Source organism: Cricetulus griseus, chromosome X (genome assembly GCF_003668045.3).
Source record: "Cricetulus griseus strain 17A/GY chromosome X, alternate assembly CriGri-PICRH-1.0, whole genome shotgun sequence".
In the NCBI taxonomy this organism is placed as follows: Eukaryota; Metazoa; Chordata; class Mammalia; order Rodentia; family Cricetidae; genus Cricetulus; species Cricetulus griseus.
Genome location: NC_048604.1, coordinates 24,918,409 through 24,944,349, shown reverse-complemented (window position 1 = coordinate 24,944,349; position 25,941 = coordinate 24,918,409). Strand labels below are relative to the sequence as shown.

At 36.5% G+C, this 25,941-nt stretch overlaps 1 protein-coding gene across 1 annotated transcript in view; it reads right to left on the bottom strand.

Annotated features, from left to right (window-relative positions):
• LOC107977032 (teneurin-1-like) overlaps positions 1-25,941 on the bottom strand; it is a 312,321-nt gene that overhangs the window by 53,632 nt on the left and 232,748 nt on the right. Inside the window, exon 3 of the mRNA XM_035449705.1 lies at positions 25,058-25,337. Coding sequence (XP_035305596.1) covers positions 25,058-25,274 — 217 coding nt within the window. The 5' untranslated portion in view covers positions 25,275-25,337. The remainder of the gene's footprint in view (positions 1-25,057; positions 25,338-25,941) is intronic.

Below are 25,941 nucleotides of genomic sequence, written 5' to 3'. Positions count from 1 at the left end.
CTACAAGACCATATGGTGGAGGCAATACAAAAGGGGGCAAATGGGAATAAGAGACACTATCTACAGAAAAGGTTAGAAGACAAGGCTCCTCAGCATGGAATTCAGCATTAAATGAAAGGACTTACGAAGTGAACTTTCAATTCATCCATTCTGTCTCAATAAAGCACAATTCTATTATCACATAGCCCACGATTATAAGACTACAGATGTACTATAAAGAAAATCCAGTGTCTTGAAATATAAAAGTCAGTAAATCAAAAGCAGAAGAAATGAAGCTATCAGTTATGCTTTCTAACATGAACTTTAAAAAAGGGTAGTGCTATATTCAATTTGTGTTTCTGACCAAAAGACAATTGCTTGAATAGTAAACGCTCCATAAATGCTTGTCCAATTGAATTAGCTAATTGGCTGATGTCAATTTTTTTTAATGTTTAAGGATCACTTGGGATTATAAATTGATTAGCTAACAAGTGCTCTCATCAAAAGAAAACTGGAAGCCTGTGCCATAGCTTACCAGGAATTGTGCAAGAGGAAACAAATGTTCATAGAATGCTGTTAATTATGTTTCCACTTCTCATGAATTGTTTACTTTTATTATTTACCTATGTCTTGAATGGTATTGAAGCAAGCCATGGAAGTCCCTTTGTCAACTGCCAGAAGTATAATTCTCAACAATTAATCAGTAAAAAGAGAATTAAGCATTGCTTCTTTACAATTAGGAAAAACCTGCTGCTGATAAATTGAATGCATTAAGAAATTAACATACCAGCAAATGATTGATCATTACAATTATCTGAATTTGCATTTCTAGAATTCTAGTAAAAGAACTCAAAATCCTTCTTCAAGATATTTTTAGCCACAGTTTTCAGCTGGGCAATGTATTTAAGAGATATGCTGCTTTACTATCATAATGAGATTTCTAAGAATTTTAAGAGATATTCACAACTGGACTGTAATTAAATTAATTCAGCATATTTTAAAATACAAAACCATACTACGTTTTTCTCTAATTTGTTGTTGACCCTCATGCATACACACGTGGCATCACCAATGGCAAGGATTTGTAAATACCTAACTACAAGGCATTGTTGTTTGAAAAAAACATAGAAAAGCAAACTTTTTCAATAAAGCTGACTTGATGGTTGCAAGCACCTCTATATAGGTACCAAAATAAAGACATTATGGAACAGTAAATAAAACAGAACAATGCCACCCCAAAATCACAGTGTTGAATCAGAGCTAAGAAAATCTTTTTTTTTGACAAAGAATAGTAATATTACCTGTTGGGAAGAATAATTTACAGTGATTAAGAGCTCATAATATGCTAGACAATATTTTTGTATTCTACCTGTTTGCATTAATTATATATTTACTACTTACACAGTATGTTACAAACATTAATCTCAGATTGTGATTTATTAGGAAAGAAAACAGACAAATGTCACCGTTCTTACAAAATTTAATATTAGTGGGAAAAACAGGAATCAAATGAAAAAATAGAAGCATGTTAATAAATATAAATGTGTAGAATACTGTTAAAAGATATACATATACAGTACAGTAAGTTTATATACACACATATATAATGTGTGAATTAGTAAATATATAAAGCATAAATTAGAATAAGTAAGATGGTATGCCAAATGGCAATATTAGTAGAGACCATAATATCTTAATTTTCCTGGGTTCATATCTGTGATCCCAGTGTTATTGTCCTTAGTGCACAATTTTACTTCCAAAACGCTATCAGTTTAGTGCTTGGATATAGCTCATTGTTACAGTGCTTATATTGTGAGGTTGTGTCTCCAATATCACCACACTCACACGCACACACGCTCAACATACAAAAATTCCTGATTTAGGGAATAAATTACGTTTTTAGCTAAGCAATATGTATTATAGAGAAAGCAAGGAGAAAGTAAGGAGAGCAGCATAAAGCAAAGAATGATACATTGAAATGACGTGGAGAAAAATTGTCTTACTGAGAAGGAAAGGCATGCATAAAGATCGGTGTCTGGTAAGAAGTGTCAAGAGGAAACACATTTCAGGCATGGGGAGCAGTATCTGCAAAGGCAGCATTACTCTTGTATTTTGAGAAATGTCATTTAATAGGTGTAACATAATAGATTGAGAGATCGTAGGAAATGGGGTCACAAATGAAAAGGGAAACTACCCTCATGTAGTTGTATTCTGAGGGAACTACTACAGCTTGTCATCAAGGAAGTGACATTATCTGTGATCCATTTTAAAACTACCAGTCTGGCTATTGTGCTTTCAGTAAACTACAAGGGTATAATGTAGAACAGAAGCAGTTAGAAGTCCCCTGTAAAATCAATATGAGAAATGATGGTACTTTAGACAAGGGCAGTGGCACGGGAAGTGACAAGAATTAGTCACATTCTGAGTCTGCTTTGAAAGCAGAGATGACAAGGTGTGCTGATAAAATAAGGAAGATCAGGAATCCTGTGAAAGTTCCAGGACTGGGAGAAACAGTAGCAAGCATCTGAGGTCAGTGAGGTTGGCAGAGGCGGTTCTGAGGGCATATTTCAGAAGATTTGAATAATTTAAGCCTGGGTATCCCTAAAATCAATACTGGAAAGTATGTATGTGGTGGGTTTATTTTGAGCAGAACTTGCCAAATTAAGAAGAGGGAAAAAGCAAAACAGAAAAGAGAAGTAAAGTAAATTACACCATGGTCTATATTTGAGCTGGCCACAGATATGGGAAACAGAAGGAAGATCTTACTGAGGTCACTCGTAAAATACCTAGAAAAACTGCTCCAATACAGAAGAAGGAAGTATCCAGGAAGCACTCTCTTTTTCTTCTAGGTCAAATGTTGTTCAAAGATATATTGACTCTCCTACATACATGTTTACACATAACTCAGAATGGCTGAGTGGGCAGCTATAGCCATTCCACTTACACATAAAAGAACAGGCAGGAACTAGGTAATATGCTACTGATGAGTCGAAGTGTTGTTAGCATGTGTTTGTGCAGGACAGGTAACTGCAATAACAGCTACAATGATTAGTAAGGTTGAAAGAATATGAGATGGAGGACCACAGTTGTGTAATATGTTAAGTTTGAAATACAATACACCTAAGTAAAAATGAAAGAGCAAGCTGGATATAGATGCAAGTGTGAAGAGCGATGTAAATTTGGGAATATATTCTTCCAGAACATAGGCAATAATAATATGAAACAGGTTCTAGGTTCAAGGGAATAAGAGTAGCAAAGGTAAGAGAAGACTGAGTCCTCAGGTGCTCCTGCATGGTAAGATGTGAGAAAAACAAAAAAAGGTGAGAAGGAATGACTGTAACTATGATACTCTTGAAAAGCAAGTGAGGCAACATGGAAAGCTGCACCTCCCTGTGTATTATGTTCAAAACAATTGGGAGTAAAATCAAATATCAATCAACTGATGAGTAGATAAGGAAAATGTGCTGCATATGGATAACGAAGTGTTACTTAGCTGCAAAGAGAAAGGAAATCACAACATTTGAAAGTCAAGGGGGATAACTGGAAAAGGCCACACTGTATGAGACCCAGGACACAAACGCCTCATGTTTTCTCTTATATGCAAATCTTACATTTTAATTGTTAGGTGTGTGTTTAACTGGATGTACCTGTGGAAGCAGGAAATTAGAAAGTAGCCATTGGAAGAACAATATCCTAAAGGATGTGGTGCATAGAACGTCTTAATATGAAAGCAGAGAGGGTAGATGCTGATGATAGAAATTTTTTCTCCATTTTTAACATAAATAAGAAACAAGATTGTTTTGCACGTCAATCCCAGTTCCCTCTCCCTCCTTTCCTCCACTGACCCCCCACCAACACCCTACCTATCCCATACCATTTTTGCTCCCCAGGGAGAGTGAGGCCTTCCATGGGGGGGATCTTAAGAGTCTGTCATAGCCTTTGGGATAGGGCCTAGGCCCTCCCCTGTGTGTCTAGCATGAGGGAATATCCATCTATGTAAAATGGGATCCCAAAGTCCATTCCTATGCTAGGGATAAGTACTGATCTACTACAAGAGGCCCCATAGATTTCTGAGGCCTCCTTACTGACACCCACATTCATAGAGTCTGGATCAGTTCCATGCTGGTTTCCCAGTGATCCGACTGTGGGTCAAGAGCTCTCCCTTGTTTAGGTCAGCTGTTTCTGTGGGTTTCACCAGCTTGGTCTTGACCCCTTTGCTCATCACTCCTCCTCTGGAACTGGATTTCAGTTCAGTTCAGTGTTTAGATGTGGGTATCTGTTTCTACTTCCATCAGCTGCTGGATGAAGGCTATAAGATGGCATATAAGTTACTCATCAATCTCATTATCACGGGAGGGCATTTAAGGTAGTGTCTTGACTATTGCTTAGATTGTTAATTGGGGTCAACCTTGTAGATGCTTGGACATTTTCCTAGTACCAGATTTCTCTTTAAACCTATATTGGCCCCCTCTCTGACGGTATCTATTATTTTGCTCTCCTCTATTCTTCTCCCTCACAACCTCCCTGCTCCCTTATGTCCTCCTGACCCCCCCACTTCTCCCCTTCTCATTCTCCTAGCTCCCTCTCCCCTCCCCCCATACTCCCAATTTGTTTAGGAGATCTTGTCCCTTTCCCCTTCTTGAGGGGACCATGTATGTCTCTCTTAGAGTCCTCCTTGTTGCCTAGCTTCTCTAGTGGTGTGGATTGTAGGCTGGTAATTCTTTGCTCTATGTGTAAAATCCATGGATGAGTGAATGCATACCATGTTTGTCTTTTTGTGACTGTGTTACCTTGATCATAATGGATTCTTCTAGTTCCATCCATTTGCCTGCGAATTTCAAGATTCTACTGTTTTTTGATGATAGAAAATTTTAAGAAAGAAAATGAGCAGGAGGCAGAGATGGCAAGCAGGTAGTGAGGAGGGTTAACCATAAAAAGCAAATACAAATCTATTATCTTGTAATTAAAATAATATTTATAGATCCATTTGTACATGTCACGAAGACATTTTACGTATATAGTATATTGATATTGATTTGAAACAAAATAATATAAGCACTTGCTCTTGATTTTGGTTGCTTCCCAAAGCTTGAAAGTAAGCCCCTGGTGCTGAAGACACCACACATATTGAACACAGAACTCAGAGGAACTGAGCTGGAACTAAGAACTGTCTCTCATAGTACCTGAAGGGCTATGCAAACTGCCAATGGAGATAGCAATATATAGTCCTACTGAGATGTAAAGCCTATGAACCTCAACAAAGGCCAGTGATGCGAGAACCCACAAAAGTCTGTTAAAATTTATTAAGGGGTACAAGGAAAAGAAACTTACAAACACAGAGCAAATCAGACACCACCAGTGATCCAGCTGTTTCCATCCTGCTGTGCCACCTCTCTGTTGCTTGCTCTCTGACCATGCCAAGATAGAGGGGGAGAGAGAAAGAGAGAGAGAGAGAGAGAGAGAGAGAGAGAGAGAGAGAGAGAGAGAGAGAGAGAGCAAGACAGCTAGATACTGTTTCCCCTCAGCTTATCAGTTGTCAATGGCAGACAAGACCACATCCTAGGGCTGCTACCCCAAGACAATTGGCAGAATGAGTTCTCACAACAGACAGGCATGCCAAAATAACTACAAGGGTAAAATAGTGGCACTGAGATCTTGGAGTAACCAACAGCTGTCTAATTGTACTTAAAGCACTACCCAATGGGAGAGAATTGATAACTATTACTGTAAACTGAGTCAACTATCTATGGCTGGTGAGACCGTGGAGCATAGAGGAGACTTACTAGTGCCACTTAACTAAAGCAGTATAATCTGTAACTGAATACTAAATACCTATCTCTATACTCACAGGTAAGTGTAGCTTATCATCAAAGAAGGGTATTTATTTATTTATTTATTTATTTATTTATTTATTTATTTATCTAGCTATTTATTTATCTATTTCTTTATTTCTTTATTTATTTGGGCAGCAGACAGAGGACATTACAGAAAGACACAAATGATCAAAATCCAGAGATCAAAGGACCATGGATTACCCAGCCTCAGTTGACACAGCCAATATGCAACCTCTACAGTCAAAGCCCAAGTCCCATTGCAGAAGAATGGGATGAAAGATGAGATAGTATTTTCTAGACATAACAGAGAAGTGCATGTGTAAAGTCTCAACAATGTGGCTGCCTAAATCAAACCTGTGCAGTGAAAACTCTAAGAACATACCAACATGGATGGAGACAATATTACCAGGCCTGAAACATAAGTGACGAGGTCTAGGCAGTCTCATGGATTGAATTAGGATTATCTATGAATGATCTCCATGATGAGGATAGACATGTAATACTTAATGATATATTGTAACAATATTTTAAGAACAGGTCATAAGTTCGAGAGAAAGATGGGGCACAGAAGAAATTGGGTAGGGGAGAGGGAGACGGAAATGAAGTAAAAAAATTCTTACATGAAATTCTCAAAAAAATTTTAAAATTAAAAGCAAAAAAAATGAACTGGTACTCTAAGTGAAATAGAAATAAGAAATTAAAAAAACAGAGCCTAACTCTAAACAATGAACAGAGATTTATGCAAACAGTAGGTATTACTTGTGCAACTTGCCATATGTTAGCATGTCACCCAATAAAACTATCTCTGAATCTCCAAAGGAGAAAAGCGTGAAGTTTAGTTTTCAGAACACATGATCAAGTTCTAATTGGGTTACAAATTAGGTTTGTCATCTTATGAAAGTTGACTTTTTCTGTGTCTCAACTTTGTGACCTATAAAATGAGGATTAGAAGTGTGCCCAAGTGATCCAGGGTTTTATAAAATTCTGGCTGAAGACACACTTAATGTGTGATACATGATAAATATTGGTAACTATGAGGGTCTATTTACTAAAATATAGTTTTTTACAGTGTCCTACTTGGCTGTGTGTGGAAGTCTTAGAGTGCTTTCCTGTCACAGATTTTTCCATTTTAAACTTGGAAAGTCACTGGAGACTGATTTTTTTTCCTTTTGTTTCAGCTGCTCAGAAGTCACCTATGAAGTTAAGCCTCTTATGTGGATTAAGTCAATGACAATATTGATTGGGGCATTTCATGAGCTACCAATTCTAGTTATCATAACCTTTTGAGGAAGAGAAGATGTGCCCTAGAAGATTAGAAACTCTCCCATTCTTCCACTGAATAGACTTGTAAAATAATCCAGTGGAAGCATAGTCAGGAATGCCATCAGGATAGTAAACTAAAATATTTTTTCTTGTGTTAAATCTGCATCTAAAGATTGTGATACTATGATGAGTCAAAGAAAGTGTTTATATTACTTTGATCTGTTCGTTATCCTTCAAAATATTAACTGACCCATTCAAATATAAACTATTTGGCTTTATTTTTTAAAATATATCCTGATTACTATTTCCCTCTCTCTACTCCTCCCATTTCCTACGTATCTCCCCTCACATTGGGATCTATTCCCTTGCTGTCTCTCATTAGAAAAAGAACAGGCTTCTAAAAGATAACAACCATACATAGCAAAATAAAATAGAGTAAGATTAAACAAAAATTCTCACATGTGAATTTCAATGACAGCAACAAAGTGAGGCTATACTTTATCAAATAGGTTTGCTGTGTGAAGGAAGCAGAGGTAATATTTTAGCAAGGAAACATTCACATGCTGTTTGAATTAATAAAACCCCTTACTGGGATAAATGTGATTAGTATGTATTGGAGGGAAACCTTGCTCTACTTAAAATCTACCATGTACAGAGTTTACAGAAAGTGCAGACCTACAATGCTGTTTGCAAGTACCAGAACAGTTTTTCTAGCCCGATTGGCTACTGTGCATGATTACAATACTGGAAAAGTTAGACACGGGGGGGATTTTATAGGCCTCACCCTCCCTGAGGAGCGGAAATGGAATGGGATAAGGGGTTAATGGGGGACAGGGGAGGAGGGGAGGGAGAGAGAACTGGGATTGACCTGGAAAACAAGCTTGTTTCTAATTTAAATAAAAAACAGATAGATACAGCCACAAAAAGATAGATGCTATTGACTTGAAGTTTAGCACTCTCTGAGGATTGCAAAATTCATTTTTGATGCTAGTTGTGTCATTTTTAACAGAGACATTCTGGAGAAAATTTGAACTGGAAACTTTTCTTTAGTGTTTCACACATATGTTATTGGCTATGTTAAAGTATAGTCATTAAACCAGGACTCATACTCTTGTTGAATTTGTTTTCACCATTGCTTATCAATTATAGGCTGATGTTCTGGTTCTACCCTGAAATCATACCTTTTGATGTGACCAACAATGCACATCCTTAGATGCTAAGAATGGGAAAATAACTCTTTGAAAATAAATATATTTGACAATTTGTGAATTAAAGACATGTGTGACATGACTCTATGATCAGAACTAACATTTCCTAGAAATTTTTGAGAATGAATTATATAATCACTACCAGTTAATTTTCTATGTGACAGCAAGCGACTACTATATTTCCATAAATGGAAACAAAACACTGCATGAGTCATACTAAAAGAGAAAAATAATTGAATGTTTACTATGCAACATGGTTTATCATAAGGCGATAAGTCAGTCTTTGCCCTCAGAAATTTTATGGTGTAGCTAACCAAACAAGTAATTATAATTCAAAGTGATTAGTTCGATTGTGGTAACTCTAGAGAGCTAGACTACCACATTGGAGGGATATTCAACCAAAATTGCATGGGAAGAAGGAAGACATTTTAGATAACACAGAGAAACAAATAAAGCCTGAGAAGGATGTAACTGTGTAAAGAGAGGGAACAAATGTGTCTAGAAGCAGTGCTTAATCATTGTGTTATGTCAAACTAGAATCAATTGGGAAATGCTACGACAAGTTACGGAAGTATTAAAGAGCCAGGAGTGATCAAAGACTGATAAAGATATAGCTATATGGCATGCAGCACATGGGAAAATGTGTGCTGGTGAAATTGAGGTGTGTTCACTTTAACAAGAAGGCAGAAATATTTCAGTGCTGTAGTGGAAATTTTGGTTTCTAAGGAATTTTTGTTCCAAATAAGCGTTGGCTTCCAAGGAATGCCTGATGGAGAAATGATAGCCTCAAAGGACCATGCCTAAGGCATGTTGGAAAGCAAGAGGACGCAACTGAAAAGGTTGTAGGAGGAGTGCATGAGACATTACTCAATTCAATTCAACCCAACTTCAATTCCAATTCAATTCAATTTATTCAGGAAATCTTACTAAGTGTTGCTTCTGTGATGACACTGTGCTAAGCTAGCAAGGAAAAGAGCAATTTCGACCCAAATTCGTGCTAGTTCAATATTCCTTATATTATACAACATTGAATAATTCACCATAAAGTACACTTTAACATTTTGATCCAATTTACTAAATATTTTTAAAATATGGCAAGTGAAATATTGGCCTATATCAGAGCATCTAATTACTTGTTTTTGTTGGTGATATTTCATGCCATTTAAGGACATGGCACAGGAAATGGGCTTGAAGTGCTTGCTGCCCATGTAAGGTTGGAAAATATACTAGACAATGGAAGACATTTTTTTCTTCTGTGTAAGTATATGACTATGCAAAAATGTGTGTGTGTGTGTGTGTGTGTGTGTGTGTGTGTGTGTGTGTGTGTGTGTGTGTGTGTGTTTGACTGCAGGTATGCATGTGCAACCAAGTGCATGTCGAAGTCAGAGGACAACTTTCAGTGGGCTTACCTGGTAAGTGTGCTTACCTGTTGAGTCATTTCTCCATACAGAGAAATTGCAAAATCAAACAATACTCTCACAAGATGCTCCTCAAAATAGCAACTGCCAAATGGAATTCTGGTAGAAATGGTATAATTGATGAAAATATAGGTTTGTTCTAATATGCAGGGAAGGTGAAAATTTAACCCAATGTATTATTACAAATGTTTGTTGAAGTCACTAAAATAGATTCAAATTTTGTGCCCTTTTAGGGGAGGAGACTTGTGGGATTTTACAAAGATCTTTGACCTCATTGTAATAAACTTGAAGTGTTTTGAACACTGGTTTTGGATATACATAAGAAAAATATTTATCTGTGATTCTTTTATAGCTTCTGTGTTTTTAATATTTATTTTATCACAGGCTCAAGTGTTTTTGAAAGACTTAGAAGAAATCTGTTCAGTTTGTTGAAGTATCTTTCTGATGGCCCTGTCACTACATCTAGATGCCATGAAATCCTGGATTGTGTTGAATCCAGATCCTTCTGTGATTGCCTTCCAATGCTCTTATAAAGTACACTTCTAGCCTACAGAAACAGCTGACCTAAACAAGGGAGAGCTCTTACAGAGTAATAGTTGGGATACCAGCATAAGACCAACCCAAACCCCCTAAAAGTGGGTGTCAGTTAGGAGGCCTAGGCAATCTATGGGGCATCTAGTAGTGGATCAGTATTTATCCCTAGTATACAAGTGGACTCTGGGAGCCCATTCCACATAGAGGGATACTCTCTCAGCCTAGACACACGGGGAGGGCCTAGGTCGTGCTCCAAACGATATGACAGACTTTAAAGATGCCCCATGGAAGGCCTCACCCTCCCTGGGGAGCAGAAAGGTCATGGGATGGGAGTTTGGTGGGGGGCAGGAGAGGAGGGGAGGGAGAGGGAACTGGAATTGACATGTAAAACGAGATTGTTTCTAATTTAAATAAAGAAAAAGAAAAATATTTTTGTTATTTCAGAGACAGAGTCCATAACAAAGTACACTTCTAGCAAAACAGGCTCAAATTTTATGTTCAAAGCTAAATTGTAATCTCCTATTCATAAACACATGGAACAAGATCTGTAAATATACATACAAGACAGTCATGTTAGTACATGATATATGTATAACACCCAGACATTAGAAAGGGTCATTTGTCATATTTTCTTTCCCATTTACCCTTGGCAGCTGGAATGACTGAAACAGAATGCAAAGCCACTTGTGAGCTTTCAGGTTATCCGTACTTTTCTACTAAGTTGATTCCTCAATCCTTCCCAGGTCTACAGTCTTATAAAATAGAAGTAAAGACTTGAACAATTTCTTTCCATATACACACAGTCTTGAATCCATTTCACATCCAGATACAGCTTCACATGTTGAAGGCATGAGAGGAAGAGAATACATATACCAGCTTTGTCAGTTGGTTTCAAACTAAATATTATTACCTGCAAAATTATGACCGCACATTTCAGGCATATAATTACTATGCTTAAATTGATTTTATTACCTGAGAATGGATCATATAATAAGAGTTTCAAATATTCTTCTTGGGTCATGTAGGCAAAACATTCAATCTTTTTAAGAAGAGTGAAAACAAAAGTGATCATACTTGAAACGTTCCCTTTGAACTTCTCTGAATAGCCACTGTTATAATTTAATAAATATTTACTGGACATGTGTTATGTGCCGAATACTGTTCCAATCTCCAAAGTAAATTCTAAAAACATGATGGGAAGAACATAGCACCACCAGTGCACTTGTATTTTTAAGTGAAATTGATCAGATACGTGCTCTGGTCCATTGGCACAATGTACTATCTCTGCCAATCCCAAGTGTGGATTGGAAAGAATACATCGGCTGAATATCTTGGCTGCCTGTTACAGTTACAATGCTCCAGGAAGCAGATTTATTGCATTCTTTCCAAAAGGTGGTGTGAAGAAAACCATAGAGAAACAGAATTTGCCAGCCACTAGTACTTGGCAAGCATAGCCGGAGCTTAGAGAACTTTAGATGGAAAGTTACAGCACTAACAGGAGACATTAGTATTCCTGTCTGAATTTCACATGCTGTTCTGTAAGGGTTCTCTTTTGTTTTGTCTTTCATTATGATGTACAAGTATGTCTTGCTTAAGAAAACACAATCAATAGAATAAATTAGACTGCAATTCTATTATAAATTGATCAACTTTGCAGCTTCATACATCCATACACAATTAGTGAATCTATGATAGAAATGCGTGTATCCATACATATGAAATGCAAAATATAGTTGTGAATAGTGTGTAGCCATTCTCTATATCAACATCACATATGTTTTTCCAGTTAGTGAAGGTGATTTTAGATCATTTGTATTGATTAATCTGAGGCAACATTAGCATTTAGCAGGGCTAGATGTCAATGTGATAATTTTTTAAGTGTTCATGAGACATTGAACTTGAACCATTCATGAGAAGGCATAATTGGACTCTAGTAGTGACTCTTTGTAAATAACTAGGCTGTAGTCTTAAGGTTTGAGTGTATCTCTATTAAATTTTTTGTCTTTGAGCTCATTCCTAACTGCCTTTTATTCCATGTCATAAAAGACACAAAGGGTCATCTGCTCAAACAGGCTCAAGAGTAATAAAATTAAATATTTCATGTGTTACAGAAAGGAGTGTTGCCAAAATAGCACTGCATATGCTTGAGTTTATATGGACGAGGTGGCAGAATCCTCCGATTTTGTTATAAAAGCTTCAAATGAGAATATTTCCAAGGTTTCAGGGGACTCAAGATTTATCTTCTGTCACTTTTTACCCATTCAGAATCATAATGAGAATGAAAAGTGCTGAAAATAAATAGAAATTATTTGTATTGGTGCTGGTTCTGCATCACAGATGACCAAAAAGGATGCACAACAGTTTTCTGACAGGATGATTTTCTGACAGGACATGTTAGCTTACTTCATACTTATGCTGCCACAGATATCTAAAAGCATTTTTGACTGTTCAAATGAATATATGGCTACATTTCAAAATGCCAATTCTGAACCATCCTTAAACCTTTATAATAAAAGAGAAGCAGCATGACATAGGGGTGTAATTTCAGTCCACATTAAAACCCATGATCATAGAGGTCCCTGTTATCTATAGAACCACATCCCTGCCATTTCACTTCACTTTTTAGGTTTGTTAATAGCTTCCGTCTATGTTCCACTGTCCTTTCTTTTTCATCTTCTGCAGTGGCTCTGCTGCAGTCAAACTGCCCATTCCCATTCTAGTTTTCACTCAAATTCTCTGTCTTAGCCTTGTTTGGGGTCTTTGTGCAAGCTACATAATGAATAAGCCCTAAAGTGGGTCTTAGGGTAGAAAAAAATTTTCCCTCAATCTTTACAGTCCCTGAGACAAACATCAACTTTGCCCTTCCCTGTAGTTAAAGCAATTCAGTAGAAACCAAATAACATTCCCCAAAAGAGAGTAGTTTTGCTGCACAGGGTATAACCATTTACATGACACTTTGCCAGGGAATCAGTTTTTATCTTCTCAAATTATGTGTATCCTCAAAAAATACACAATTGTCTTGGACAAAGTTATTTAAGAACAGAACACCAGCATTATCTCCAATATTGGTGAGTAGTTTTCAATCTCGATTTAGTATGAAACATTGGAATTCAAGGCACAGTATTAAGCAAAGTAGGCTGATGGCTCAAGAATGCGGAACAGTTACCTTCAGGTTGAGAGCAAAAAGAAATCCAGACTTGAAAAACTACCTTGGTTCTTCCTTGCTTTGATGGTCTAAAGTATAATCTATATTGTACAATATATCTACAATGAGGTATTTGTTTTGGTGTTTTATAAAGTTAAATTCTTTATGTTCAGAAATACTTCATTCAAACTTAGCCCAATTAGTTGACCCATGCCATTTGTTATTAAATTTACATCTAGAAAGTCATAAGGTATGGCTACTTATTGAATTCCTACATGAATCATAAAAAGGAAAGTGAGAGAGCTACAGAGACAATGCCCTTCGAAAAGATGTCTGAAGGTATAATATCTATGTTGTGCCACTACAAACATATCCCTTGCATTTTCTATTTTTCTTTTTCAAAACTGAGTTGCAAAAACACTATGTTAAAATTTGCGTTCATCAATATGACCTGTGTAAATAGTTACATAAGGAGACACTGTTGTGTTGCATAGACACAAATTATTATCTATCTTTATTTTAGATTTGGCACTGGTGGAAAAAACTTTCCAGTTGAGGATAACAGTAGTATCAGGATGACATAATGTCAATGAAAGGTGAGCCTCAGAGATAGAGTTCCTTGCTTGGTAGCTTTGTGTCTCTACAGACCTATGCATTCTCTTTCTATCACTAAAGTTTAGAGGACCAAAGATATAGGAAGTCTTGAAGGGCTTCCTTGAACCCAGTGGATCTTCGGACAAGCATTGTGTTTATGTGCATATTTTCTTGGGAAATTTCAGGGATTTAATCAGGTTTTTTTTTTTTTTTTTTGGTTTTTCGAGACAGGGTTTCTCTGTGGCTTTGGAGGCTGTCCTGGAACTAGCTCTTTGTAGACCAGGCTGGTCTGGAACTCATAACGATCCGCCTGCCTCTGCCTCCTGAGTGCTGGGATTAAAGGCATGCGCCACCACCACCCGGCTGGATTTAATCAGTTTCTGAAGGCAGTTATATACCACCCACCCCCACCACTTTGAGGAAATTGTACATGCACTTTGCTTAGTCTTAAAACCTTTTCACTATTAATCTTCAGCTCTGACTTCAGTCTACACATTCAGTAGACGAACTTGACTCTTATTTAACCAGTGAAATGAGAACAACAAAATTATGACCTTCCTTAACCTTTTGCCATTATAATTTGAAACCTACTTTCCATTACAGAAGATGCAGTGAATGCTCCCCTTAGGGGAAGTCAATTTTCTTGAGTGATGTGGTCCTTGAAAGGATATCCACCCTCAAGAAGATGGCCCTACATACATACACATAATGACACTGCTGAGAGGACTCAGCAGGAACAAAAGGTCATAAAGTTGGGAGTCAATCGTTGTGAGACAGATGGGGGTGGACTTAGAACACAGGGAATACATTTTGTGCATGTGTGGAATTTCAAAAGGAGAAAAAAATTTAACAATTCCTTTTACCAGGTTTTCTGACATTATTATAATAGATATCCTGTTGTGTTTACTTTTCTAGTCATTCTGATTTAGGCTGTCTCTAAGATCATTCAAGCTGGTTGGCAGTGAATCCCAATCTTAATGTAGATTGGAGTCCCCCAAGCCACTGAAGAACCTCTTATATGCCTAGGTTCCTCCCAAGTGCTTCCAATATCCAGTGAAAATGGAAACCCTTTGGTCTAAATTTAGCAATTATTTGCTTAACTACCCTTTCAAATTTTCATCCTACTTCATTAATTCTGAAGTTTAAAAAATATTAGTCATCCCTTTTTGTTGGGAAATAACCCCAGTCAGTTTATGTAATAGTTCTATTTATATTCTGCTCTGACATCTTGAGATCCCTTCTTTTTCTGCTCATTGTCTTGAATGTGTCATCAGGCTACCATGCTAGGTTCTTATTCAGTGCCTGACGCTTCAATGTTAAATGTCTCTCCTGTAATCCTTATCATACTTCATTAAACCAAGTAAGTACACATTTCGTTTCTAGCTTCCAAACACCCTTACAGTATATACTTTACATATAGAATTTCATAGAGGATTTGCTTTAAGTAAGATCACATACTAGAAATAGGTTTCATTGTTTGCCAGTTCTAATTGATTGGCATGTGATGTGTGGTACAAATTGTGAAATTATAGTTGAGATCAGTAAGCAAGGGCACGATGATTAATTATAAATGTCTTCCCTGCCATGGAACAGGTAGAGGGGGGCCATGACACACATGATAATGACACTCGGTTCCAATTTTAGATGTTCTACAAGAAAACAGTGAATAGGCATTCATGAGCAATGTTACTATCTAAAAGATATGAGTCAATTGGAATTGTTATTAAGTAATTTGGATAATTTTCTTTTAGAGTCTATGTTCTTCTCAGCAGTCTGTATAAGTCTTTATGGTAGAAAGTCAGGACAACTATAAGCATAACATGCTCACAACAGAAAATTCATTATGCATCATCAAATGCTGTTGAAAATCTCATTTTATAGGTCTTGTTACATTATATTGCTCTTGCCATCTGTGATCTCTACTGCATAAAGATGTATCTTGAGATTAAGGGTTTTTTCAAGATTTTTGTAGGAACTGTAATCCATGACATCTACATATATACAAACAATATCTTAAACTATGAATAAGTTCTTGAAATAAGAATAGAAAAATGTGTTTTGCAATTTTGAGATTCTATCTACCCCTTGAAGATAATATGGCCTGAAGAGTTTCTGGGGTGGGGTGAAGTGAGTCATTAACCTGGGTCAAGGAATGAGGAAAAACAATCACGAGGGTACATTTATTCCAAGGATAGCATCATCCCCTGAGAACTCCACCCCTGGGACACACTTGATACTAAATTAGTGTTCACATACAAGTTAATAAAGGCCAGCAGTAGATGATAGACAATTTGCTTTGTAATCTCAATAAATACAAATCGGCAGTTTAAATGCTTTTCACAGATGTCGATGATGTGAGATAAGGGTAAAATTGTAATCCTCCCTAACAGTGAAGCAACCTAGGAGAGCAAAACAATAAATCGTAAAAGAACAGGTTACAAAGAGAATGAATATTTCTGTCATATTCACTGTTTTAGGAGTATATAGTATTGTATTAGCTGTAACTGGTTTTCATCTTAAGTCCGTTTACTGCATTGGTCATTTTTCCTTCGTTATTAATTTGGAGTGAAATTGCTATACTCAAAATTGATCTTAACCATATAGAAACCATAGGAAAATTAGCATAAGTAAAATATTCACCTACATTCCATTTCCAAATTGTATTTGTTTTAAGAGGATTTCTTAGATAGCTTTGGAAGTGAGGTTACTTGAGAACAATTGCTAACCTATCTACCTCCTGTCACACTTCATACACTAAACTTCCATATATGTGTGTGTGTGTGTGTGTGTGTGTGTGTGTGTGTGTGTTCATTCTGTTAGGACGAATGAATAATAGGTGATTATTGCCAATTTATCATTCAAAGACATTCCACAAGCACTTGGACTTGGATGGAAGAGCTGCTGACTGGAAAAATAAAGGTGAAGTAAAGTATTTCTTCAGTATTTACCAAAAAGTTAGCCCTGAATTAGAAACAAACAAAAAAACAACAACAAAAGATCCATTTGTTTCCCTGACAGATAACAAAGAGACCATTCGTGATCAATTATACAGCACAGCATTTCTCTTTTTTCAATGCTATGTTCATAGTGAAGTGGCTTTTAAATTCCTTTCCAACCACTGGCCATTAGAACATAAAGAAAATGAAAATATTCAGAAATGAAGGGAATATAAGTAGTTTTAGTGTGGCAGTATTTTCACATTTGTGTTGGCAATTGATCCTTATCACGACCTGATATAGTTGTGCGAGGTAGTGCAGTGTATGAAGAATGTGGTTTGTTTTCTTCATTTCTGCCCTAAAAGGAAATGACTTTCTGAGAATCTATGATCCATATCCATAAAATCCATAAAACATATTATATGTGATAAATACATGCAATTTTATCTGTCATTAAAAAAAATAAGTTGGTCTCAGCTTTACCTGGGTTAATCCAAGTTACAAATACTGACATGCATTTTGACAGTTAATAGTGTTTCCTCAGATTTAAAGGTGGCGCTGAAACAAAATAATAGCATAGATTCTAGTCTTTAAAGAAACTAAAATTGAATGTTTTTTGTTTAATATAGGACAATCCATTTCTTTTCATAGGGGGCACATATTTCCCTACTAGGTGCCTCTATAGATCAGTAAGAGAGACAAAGACAATGGCACATAAGATCTCAAGTTTTCAGACTTGTAGTTTTCTGATCCTTTATATTTCAGCTTAGATAAATCAGCTCACTAAACAATGGTGCTGGGTGAAAATATAAGTCCATTTAAAGTGTGTTTATGTCAGTTCACAGATGATAGATTCAGGTTTTTGTAACTGGCCTTTCCAGTCTTATCCTTTCCCGGAGTAATTTCATCTATCCCAAGGCATATTTTGCTCTAAGGCACTAATGTGATCAAGCCTGCATTCATCCTATCCTCAATCTATCTTGAACATCTCCAACTACCTGTTGGAAGATCCATCTGCTGTCACATCAGCATCTTAAACATAATATGGTCAAAATAAAGGGAAGAAGGTTTCTTCCCTTCCAGACCCAGCGCACTCTTATCAAATTGATCATCATCCTCACAATTTCCAAAACTTGAAACTTAATACAGCCCTTGACTATGCTGTGTTTTGCAAATTCAACCAGCAATCAGCTATCCAAGTCACATAACTTCTCTAACACAAACATTTCTTGAGTGTTTCTCTTCATTTTTGGCTATGATTTTTTTCTTTTCATGCTATTTTTTGCTTTGTGATAATTTTGTGACCTCATAGGTTTCAACCCTCCCAAATTCAGTTACTTTCAGTTACAGCTACTCTTCCCTTAAGCTAACTAGAGCTTTACAATTCTCTCATATACTTCTCATTATAAAACATATAACCCACACATCCATTCATTCTCCTATAATTCTTTACTATGAATAGTGATATCTTTTTTCTTTGTTTTGCCAAGACAGGGTTTCTCTCTATTGCTTTGAAGGTTTTCCTGGAACTTGCTCTGTAGACTAGGCTGGCCTTGAACTCAAAGAGATCAACCTGCCTCTGCCTCCTGAGTGCTGGGATTAAAGGAGTGAGCCATCAATGGGAATAGTGGTATCTTAAGACCACCATTGAATGACTGGAACTACAAATAATGACCATATATATATATATATATAATTTTCTTTGTGTAAAGACATATAATGAAGTTTAGATTATATATAATAAGAGACCAACAACAATAACTAACACTAAATTGAAAAAAATCTATAATAGAAGATGTATTGGTATGGTCTCTCTGAAAATTTCTCAGTGTATATTACATCATCCTTCTTGTGATGATATGAATGATGTCATGTAATGAAGTGAATGAAATCAATACTGTGAAAATGCTAGACTAGGACTAGATGTATGTGTTAGGATCATCTGCTTTGGATGGTCTTCTTTGGGTGAGCCACTAAACCATGATAGTCAATGGTTTGATGCCAGGCAGTAGGAAATATTCATGGTTTTTAATGCATGGTAGATGAAACTTATTTTGTTTCCCCCTGAAGGATATATTCAGAAGAATAGTATAATTATGAATTATCCATTTTGGTTATTGTGTTAAGAATCCATTTCACTTTTTTCATTATACAAATCAGAATTTATTAAGTAAAAATAAATTTAAAAGGTTTAGCAGTTTCAGTAACACAAGTTGTCATTGCATCTTGCCTGCTTTCTAGGCCAGCTGAGGTGAATGCAGGTTTTTTGCACTTCAATCTTCTAAAGTTATATTTCTAATTTTAATTTTGAGGCATCCTGATTATTTTCACCCTTCACTCCCTTCAACTTTCCCTAGGATATTCTGTTTATAATTTCTCATATGAAATTTAAAGAATGTTGTTGTACCAGAAATAGTCAATTACTTCCAAAATTGTTGAGATTAAGATTACCACTGAAAGATTAGATGGGACTGGGAACATGTCTCAGTGGTACAGAACATGCCTACTACATGCATGTCCTGGGTGTAGGTCTCCAGCACCACAGAAGAATTTTCTTCAAAGGACAGAATTTGTTTTCTAAAGCTGGATAAGTACCAGGTTGGTATATGTAGCTTTGATGAGCCGAATAATGTCCTGGTCAGGGAACTAAGGTAAAACTACAACCTTGGCATTTTAATTTTTGTAATGAACAGATCTAGGATGGTCAAATGCCTCTTATATTCTTAATAGGATTTTAACTTTCAACACTTTCTCTTCCAAATAATGTTTTCACTTCTGGGATAAAACATTTATAGAGCCATTTTATAAAGAAGATAGCTGTTACCCACATGTTTTGATTATTTTGCCAGATCATTGGAAGATGAGTTTGTTTTTGTTTTGGAGAGAGAGAGTATGAGGGTTCTTTGCTATGCATTCTATGCCAGGTTTTATCATGCCCTTTGTAGTAATATGGTATAGTACTGAGTCAATGTATGTGTTCTACAATGTTTTATGTCTTAGAGCTTCACCGGTACTTTTATGAATACTGTTTCCATTGAACACCTTCTTAAAGAAAGCTGAGTTTCTCTGTAACCAAAGCGTGTTTGGGGTGGGTCTGCATTTCCTAGATTCTCCATGTGTGCCAAAAATGCCATAGTGATTCTTATCAGCAGAAGCAACTCTCTCCAGTAATTTGCATACTTTTCATTCCAAAACTGTTCCTGAATCTGACCCCCCTCACTCCTAACTTTTAGCAAATAACATTGTATTACTTATTTCTTAAAGTAAGTCTTCCTGTAGGTTCAATAATTTCTGGCGCAACATGTTCCAAGAGCCAGAACAAATTTTCTGTTCATTTCTTTTACTCACAAATTTGATGCATTTTCTCTCTTTACTAAGCACTTATCATGCATCTTGGCTGTAACTCAGGCAATTTCGTGTGTAACTTCAAAACTAGTGTGAATTTCTTTTTCTTTCTTCGTAATTTCATAGATAAATTTGTTCTTACTGTAGTTCTTAGCAACCTCAGCATATAGTACTTTTCCTGAAGAATTCAATAATCAAGACCTTTCACCTTTTCATTTAAAGGATATTCTTCATGGTTTTGATGTGTCATATATAGTTGACAGCATTCTACTCTTATGCTTTGGGGTATTTATTAAGTAGATTGCTTGAATACAAGCCCCCTAATGCCATCCAGTAGATCCCTTAAGTAGAGTTAGACATTGGCTAAAGGGAAGAAATCATATATAATACAAATGTATTGGACAAAGTGATGATTTCTACCCAAAGTGGGAAATAGATGGTTGTTGGGAAACTTAATTTGGCTAGTCAGAATGATACGTAATTGAAAACTTATAAATGGTTTATTTATGAAATTTTTCTTTTATTATTTTCTGTACCTGGGTTATGTAACTAAAATTCACAGGAAAGTCAATCCATGCGTGGGGAGGCTATTTCAAAAGCACTTAAAACAAAATTGTTCTGATTTGTTTATATAGCTATTTTATCCATCACCTATGAGTTTCCAACAAGCATTAAATTTTCACCTCCAACACCGGACTCAAGGTCTGGCTAACATTAAGTGCTAAACAAAAGCTACTTTCTTAAAACACTCTAAGGAAAGGAAGTTAGTATAACGTTAGAGAAGAAAGACTGTATTCATCCTAATTTTTTTTGATCACAGTGCACAGAAACAAAATATAAGGCTGACTATATCAATACAAATTTAGCATAACATTATTCATACTTTTGGAGACATAACTGAGTTATTCTTATTTAAACTCACAAAATCAATCATTTTATAGTACTACCCCATAACTCACAATGAACAATGATCAGTTTGTCTTTTGGGAAGACAAATTTACAGAGAAATATTTTAATGGGACTATATAGTTCTTAAAGAGTCACAAATATTGATAAGAATAAAATTTATCAATGGTGAGTTTGATTTAGTCTGCACAAATAGGTTATCTTTAGCTGTAGACATGATAGACTTAAATGAATTATTTCAAAAGATAGGTACAAAACTTGAGTCATATTGAATCATGAATGAATAATGCCATAGATATTGTAAATATGAATGTACATTTACATGTTAGTGTATATCAAATCATTGATCATTGGGTCAATTTTGAGGTTTTGTAAATGTAAGATTTTAGTAATATTTTAGAATGTAGTAAATTTAACTTGTAATACTGCATTTGATGTATTGCAGCTTGCAAAATATGCTATCACATACCTTCACTAATAACACAATCATAGGTCATACATCATATATGAATTTTTATAGGAAAAATAATGTCACTAAAGAAATCATGATCCTTAGCCTCATTTGGGTATATAATATGGAAAGGAATATTCATAATAAGAGTGAGTGACACAAATCAAATATTCTTAAACTTTATGGAAGAAGAGATTATCTACACAAAGCAAAAGTGTGTCAATATAATGACAGTGTAAGAGAGATGTAAAGGCTGTTTTCAGTTAGCCTGTGAATGACAGTTGAACAGGAACAAAGAATAGGCATTCCAAAGGTTTGGGTAGGCATCTGGAGATGTAGCTGGTTCATGGGGTGCATACTCTGTGTGGTGAAGGCACCAAGATTTGTCATTTGCATCTCTTCTATCCCACCAAATAATCTGTTGCCAAGCAATAGGTAACAACATAGAAAAAAAGGTGAAAGGTGATATAAGGAAGTTTAAGCAGTTCAGTTAGATTTGTTTTTGAAATCTCATTGAAATACTCTGAGTGCATTGAAGATGTAGAGATCAACTGTTCTGGATGAAGCAATGGGTTACACAGAGAAATTTTGTTGGCTGGTTGCAGGAAAGGCAAGCATGAACGAGCTGATGTCTAATAATATAAACAGGCTTGGAAATGGTAGCATTGGAATGATTCTCTTCCTTTTAGTTACACTGGATTTAGAGTAACTTAAATGTTATTAATTTGGAAATGTCCAGCTGGTAATTGCATGTTTACAACTATAATTTATGAGGAATATTAAGACTGAAGGAAAATGTAATATGGAAATCCACAAAATATATGTGATCAGTATTTGAACAAAAGGATGCAAAGTAATTATACAGGCATCAGATTTCTCCAGTGGGCCTTTTAAAAGTGTAAATTGATAGGCCACATACCTAAGTTTTCTAAAGTGGGTTCTGAGAATTTCAATCTTTAGTGAATTCTCAGTTAATGCAAATGTTACTGAGTCAGGGTTACATTGAGGACCACTGCCCAAGATAAATAAACATATTTAAAATGAATGCCACTGTGACATTAATCCGCACACTTATGAACACCTGCTTTTTTATAAAGAAGCCAAAATTGTACAATAGAAGAAAAGAAAGCGTCTTCAACAAATGGTGCTGCCATAACTGGATGTCAACATGTATGCAAATAGATCCATATCCATTAGCGTGCACAAAAGTCAAGTTCAAGTGGATCAAAAGACCGCATCATAAATCCAGGTGCACTGAGGCTGCTAGAAGAGAAAGTGGCAAGTAGCATTGAATGCGCTGGCACAGGAGACCACTCCCTAAACAGAACACCAGTAGCACAGATGTTGAGAGCAACAATCAATAAATGGCACTTCCTGAAACTGAAAAGCTTCTGTAGGGCAAAGGACATGGTAAATAAGATAAAATGGCAGCCTACACAGTGGAAAAAGATCTTCATCAACCCCACATCTGACAGAGGACTGATCTCCAAGACATATAAAGAATTCAAGAAACTAGACATCAAAATGCCAAATAATCCAATTTAAAAATAGGGTACAGATCTAAACAGAATTCTCAACAGAAGAATCTCAGATGGCTGAAAGACACGTAAGGAACTGGTAAACACCATTAGGCATCAGGGAAATGCAAATCAAAATGACTCTGAGATGCCATCTTACACCTGTCAGAGTGGCTAGGATCAAAAACACTGATGACAGTTTATATTGGAGAGGAGTGGTGTAAGGAGAACACTTGCTTTAATGTTGGGCATACAAACTTGTACAGTGGTAGGAGTGCAGATTAGGAAGGCCTCTTTGGATGTCAGTATGGCAGTTTCTGAACAAACTGGGAATCAGTCTACCTCAAGACCCAACAATGCCACTCTTAAGCATATACCCAAAGGATGTTCAATCATACCACAATGATATTCACTCAACAATGTTCATAGCAGCATTATTTGTAGTAGCCAGAATCTGGAAACAAGCTAGATTCTCCTCAACTGAAGAATAAAGAAAATGTGTCACACTTACACAATGGGGTATTTCTCAGTGGGGGAAAAAAACAAAGGAATCTTGAAAATCGCAGGCAAATGGATGGAACTAGAAGAAACCATTCTGAGTGAGGTAATCCAGATAAGACTCCTAGCAATAGTGGAAAGTATGCCTAAACTAGCCTTCTCCTGTAATCATAATGGTGACTACCCTAATTGTCATCATAGAACCTACATCCAGTAACTAATGGAAACAGATGCAAAGACTCACAGCCAAGCACTGTTCCAAGCTCCAGGAGTCTAGCTTTAACAGAGGAAGGAGAGATTATATGAGCAAGGGGGATTCAGGACCATGATGGGGAAACCAACAAAGACAGCTGACCTAAGCTCATGGGAGCGCATGGACTCTGAACCTATACCTGGGTAGCATGCAGAGGTCCTAACTAGGTCCTCTGTATGTGAGTAACAATTGTAGGGCTTGCTGTGTTTGTGGGGCCCCTGGCAGTGGGGGCAGGATCTATCCGTGGTGCATGAAATGGCTCTTGGGAGCCCATTCTCTAGGGTGGGATGCCTTGCTCAGCCTTGATGTAGGTGGGAGGGGCTTGGTTTTGCCTCAGCTTGATGTACCAAGCTCTGTTGACTCCTCATGTGAGGCCCTGTCCTTTCTGGGGAATGGATGGGGGTGGAGTGAGAGGTGGGGAGAAGGTAGTAGGAGGGGAAGAAGGGGGGGACTGTGGTTAGTTTATAAAATGAATAAAAAAGAAACCAAAAATTGTCAATGTGCCTTACCCCTAAAAAATAATCTGTACCAACATCAGTACATTTTACTACATAGTTAATTAAAAAAACTGGGAATTTTTTTTCTATCTTTCTGATTTTGTTAGTAACTATTATGCCTTCCAATCATTGAGAGACCACAGTCGCTGTAGAATAGACTGCAAAATGCATGTGTGCTTCTTAAAATGAACTCTCAGATTCTTCATTTAATTCTAAGCTACATTGCAAAAATGTTTCTACAGTCTTTCCATAGACTTTCTAGCCCCTTGTTTGGTGGTCTCTACTAGCCTGGTTCACTTTTCTAACAGCCAAATATTTATTTGAGACTAGTGTCCCATATGGGCAATGGCTTGAAAAGCACTTAGCTGTTTACTTTACATCTTACTATAAATTATTTAATCCTTCATTCTGTAAATGGCTATTTGTGGGATTAGACAATTTCTGAAAGCTCTGATAAGAGGATTGTTGCATCCAAATTCACGCATAATCTGTAAAAAGCACATGTTACCTACAACCTCAGCTGGGCTCATATGTGGAACAGATTCACTAAGCATATGTAAGCAGTAGGAATTATTAACCAGCTAACATTAGCAAATTTGCTTTTGATGCATAGGTTTATGCATATAAACATCCCCTAATGAGAAATAATATTAGTTATAAAATCCAATAAAAAGCCTACCTTGAGTAGATTTCTCCACTTCTTTCCTCTTTCTAGTCTGGCTATTGTAATTCCTCCTCAGCTCTTGGTTATACTCATGCAGAGTTTCTCTGGAGTTGAATGACTGTCTTGGTTTTCTCCCGTCTTCACTCTCATCAGAAGAACTGGTGTAAGCTAGATCCATTTCATGCTTGACTTTGGACAGAGGCTGATAAGGTTTGCAGTCTGTTTGCTCCATCTCTGATTAAGCAAGCTCAGTTTCATGAAAAAGGATAAGCAAGTTCTTTTAATGAAAGCAGTCCTGAAAGAGAGAGAAAATCGTGAGCCTTTTTAGATTTGTCCTTTTGCAAGGAAACACATCTGGCAGATTCACAATTGGTCTGCTAACACTATCAAAGGAGTGAAGCAAAAGACAAAGTAGATGACATGAAGCTAGCTGGAGGCAATAATAACACTCTGTGCTACATGCATATATTGTCAAGCATTTAGGATGAAGCTAGAGGTTGCAGTATCAGAAAATGCTCAAAGTAAAAAAGAAGGGTAGGTTACAAAAATATTTGCATTGGAATGCAAACAAAGGGAAATGCTACTGTGGTATTAGAGTGTGTTTTTAATGCTAAAGACGGTGATTAGATTAGAAAACATTATGAGATTTGAAAGTAGCCAGGAGTATAAATATTAACCTAGCATAACTCACATTTAAAATGAGAGTAGTGAGAAAACCACATTTACAAAGAACATTTCTTTGCCTCTAGTTTAATATAACATTTAAGACTGGGGCTCTGAGGATAGGAAGGGCTCTGAATGTGGAGAGGCAGCTGCCAAAGCTCATGAAATGAAGTGTGCTTGAGGGGACTGGGCATCTTGTGCTCTTATTGTGACTCAGGCCTGCAGAGCATTTTTAA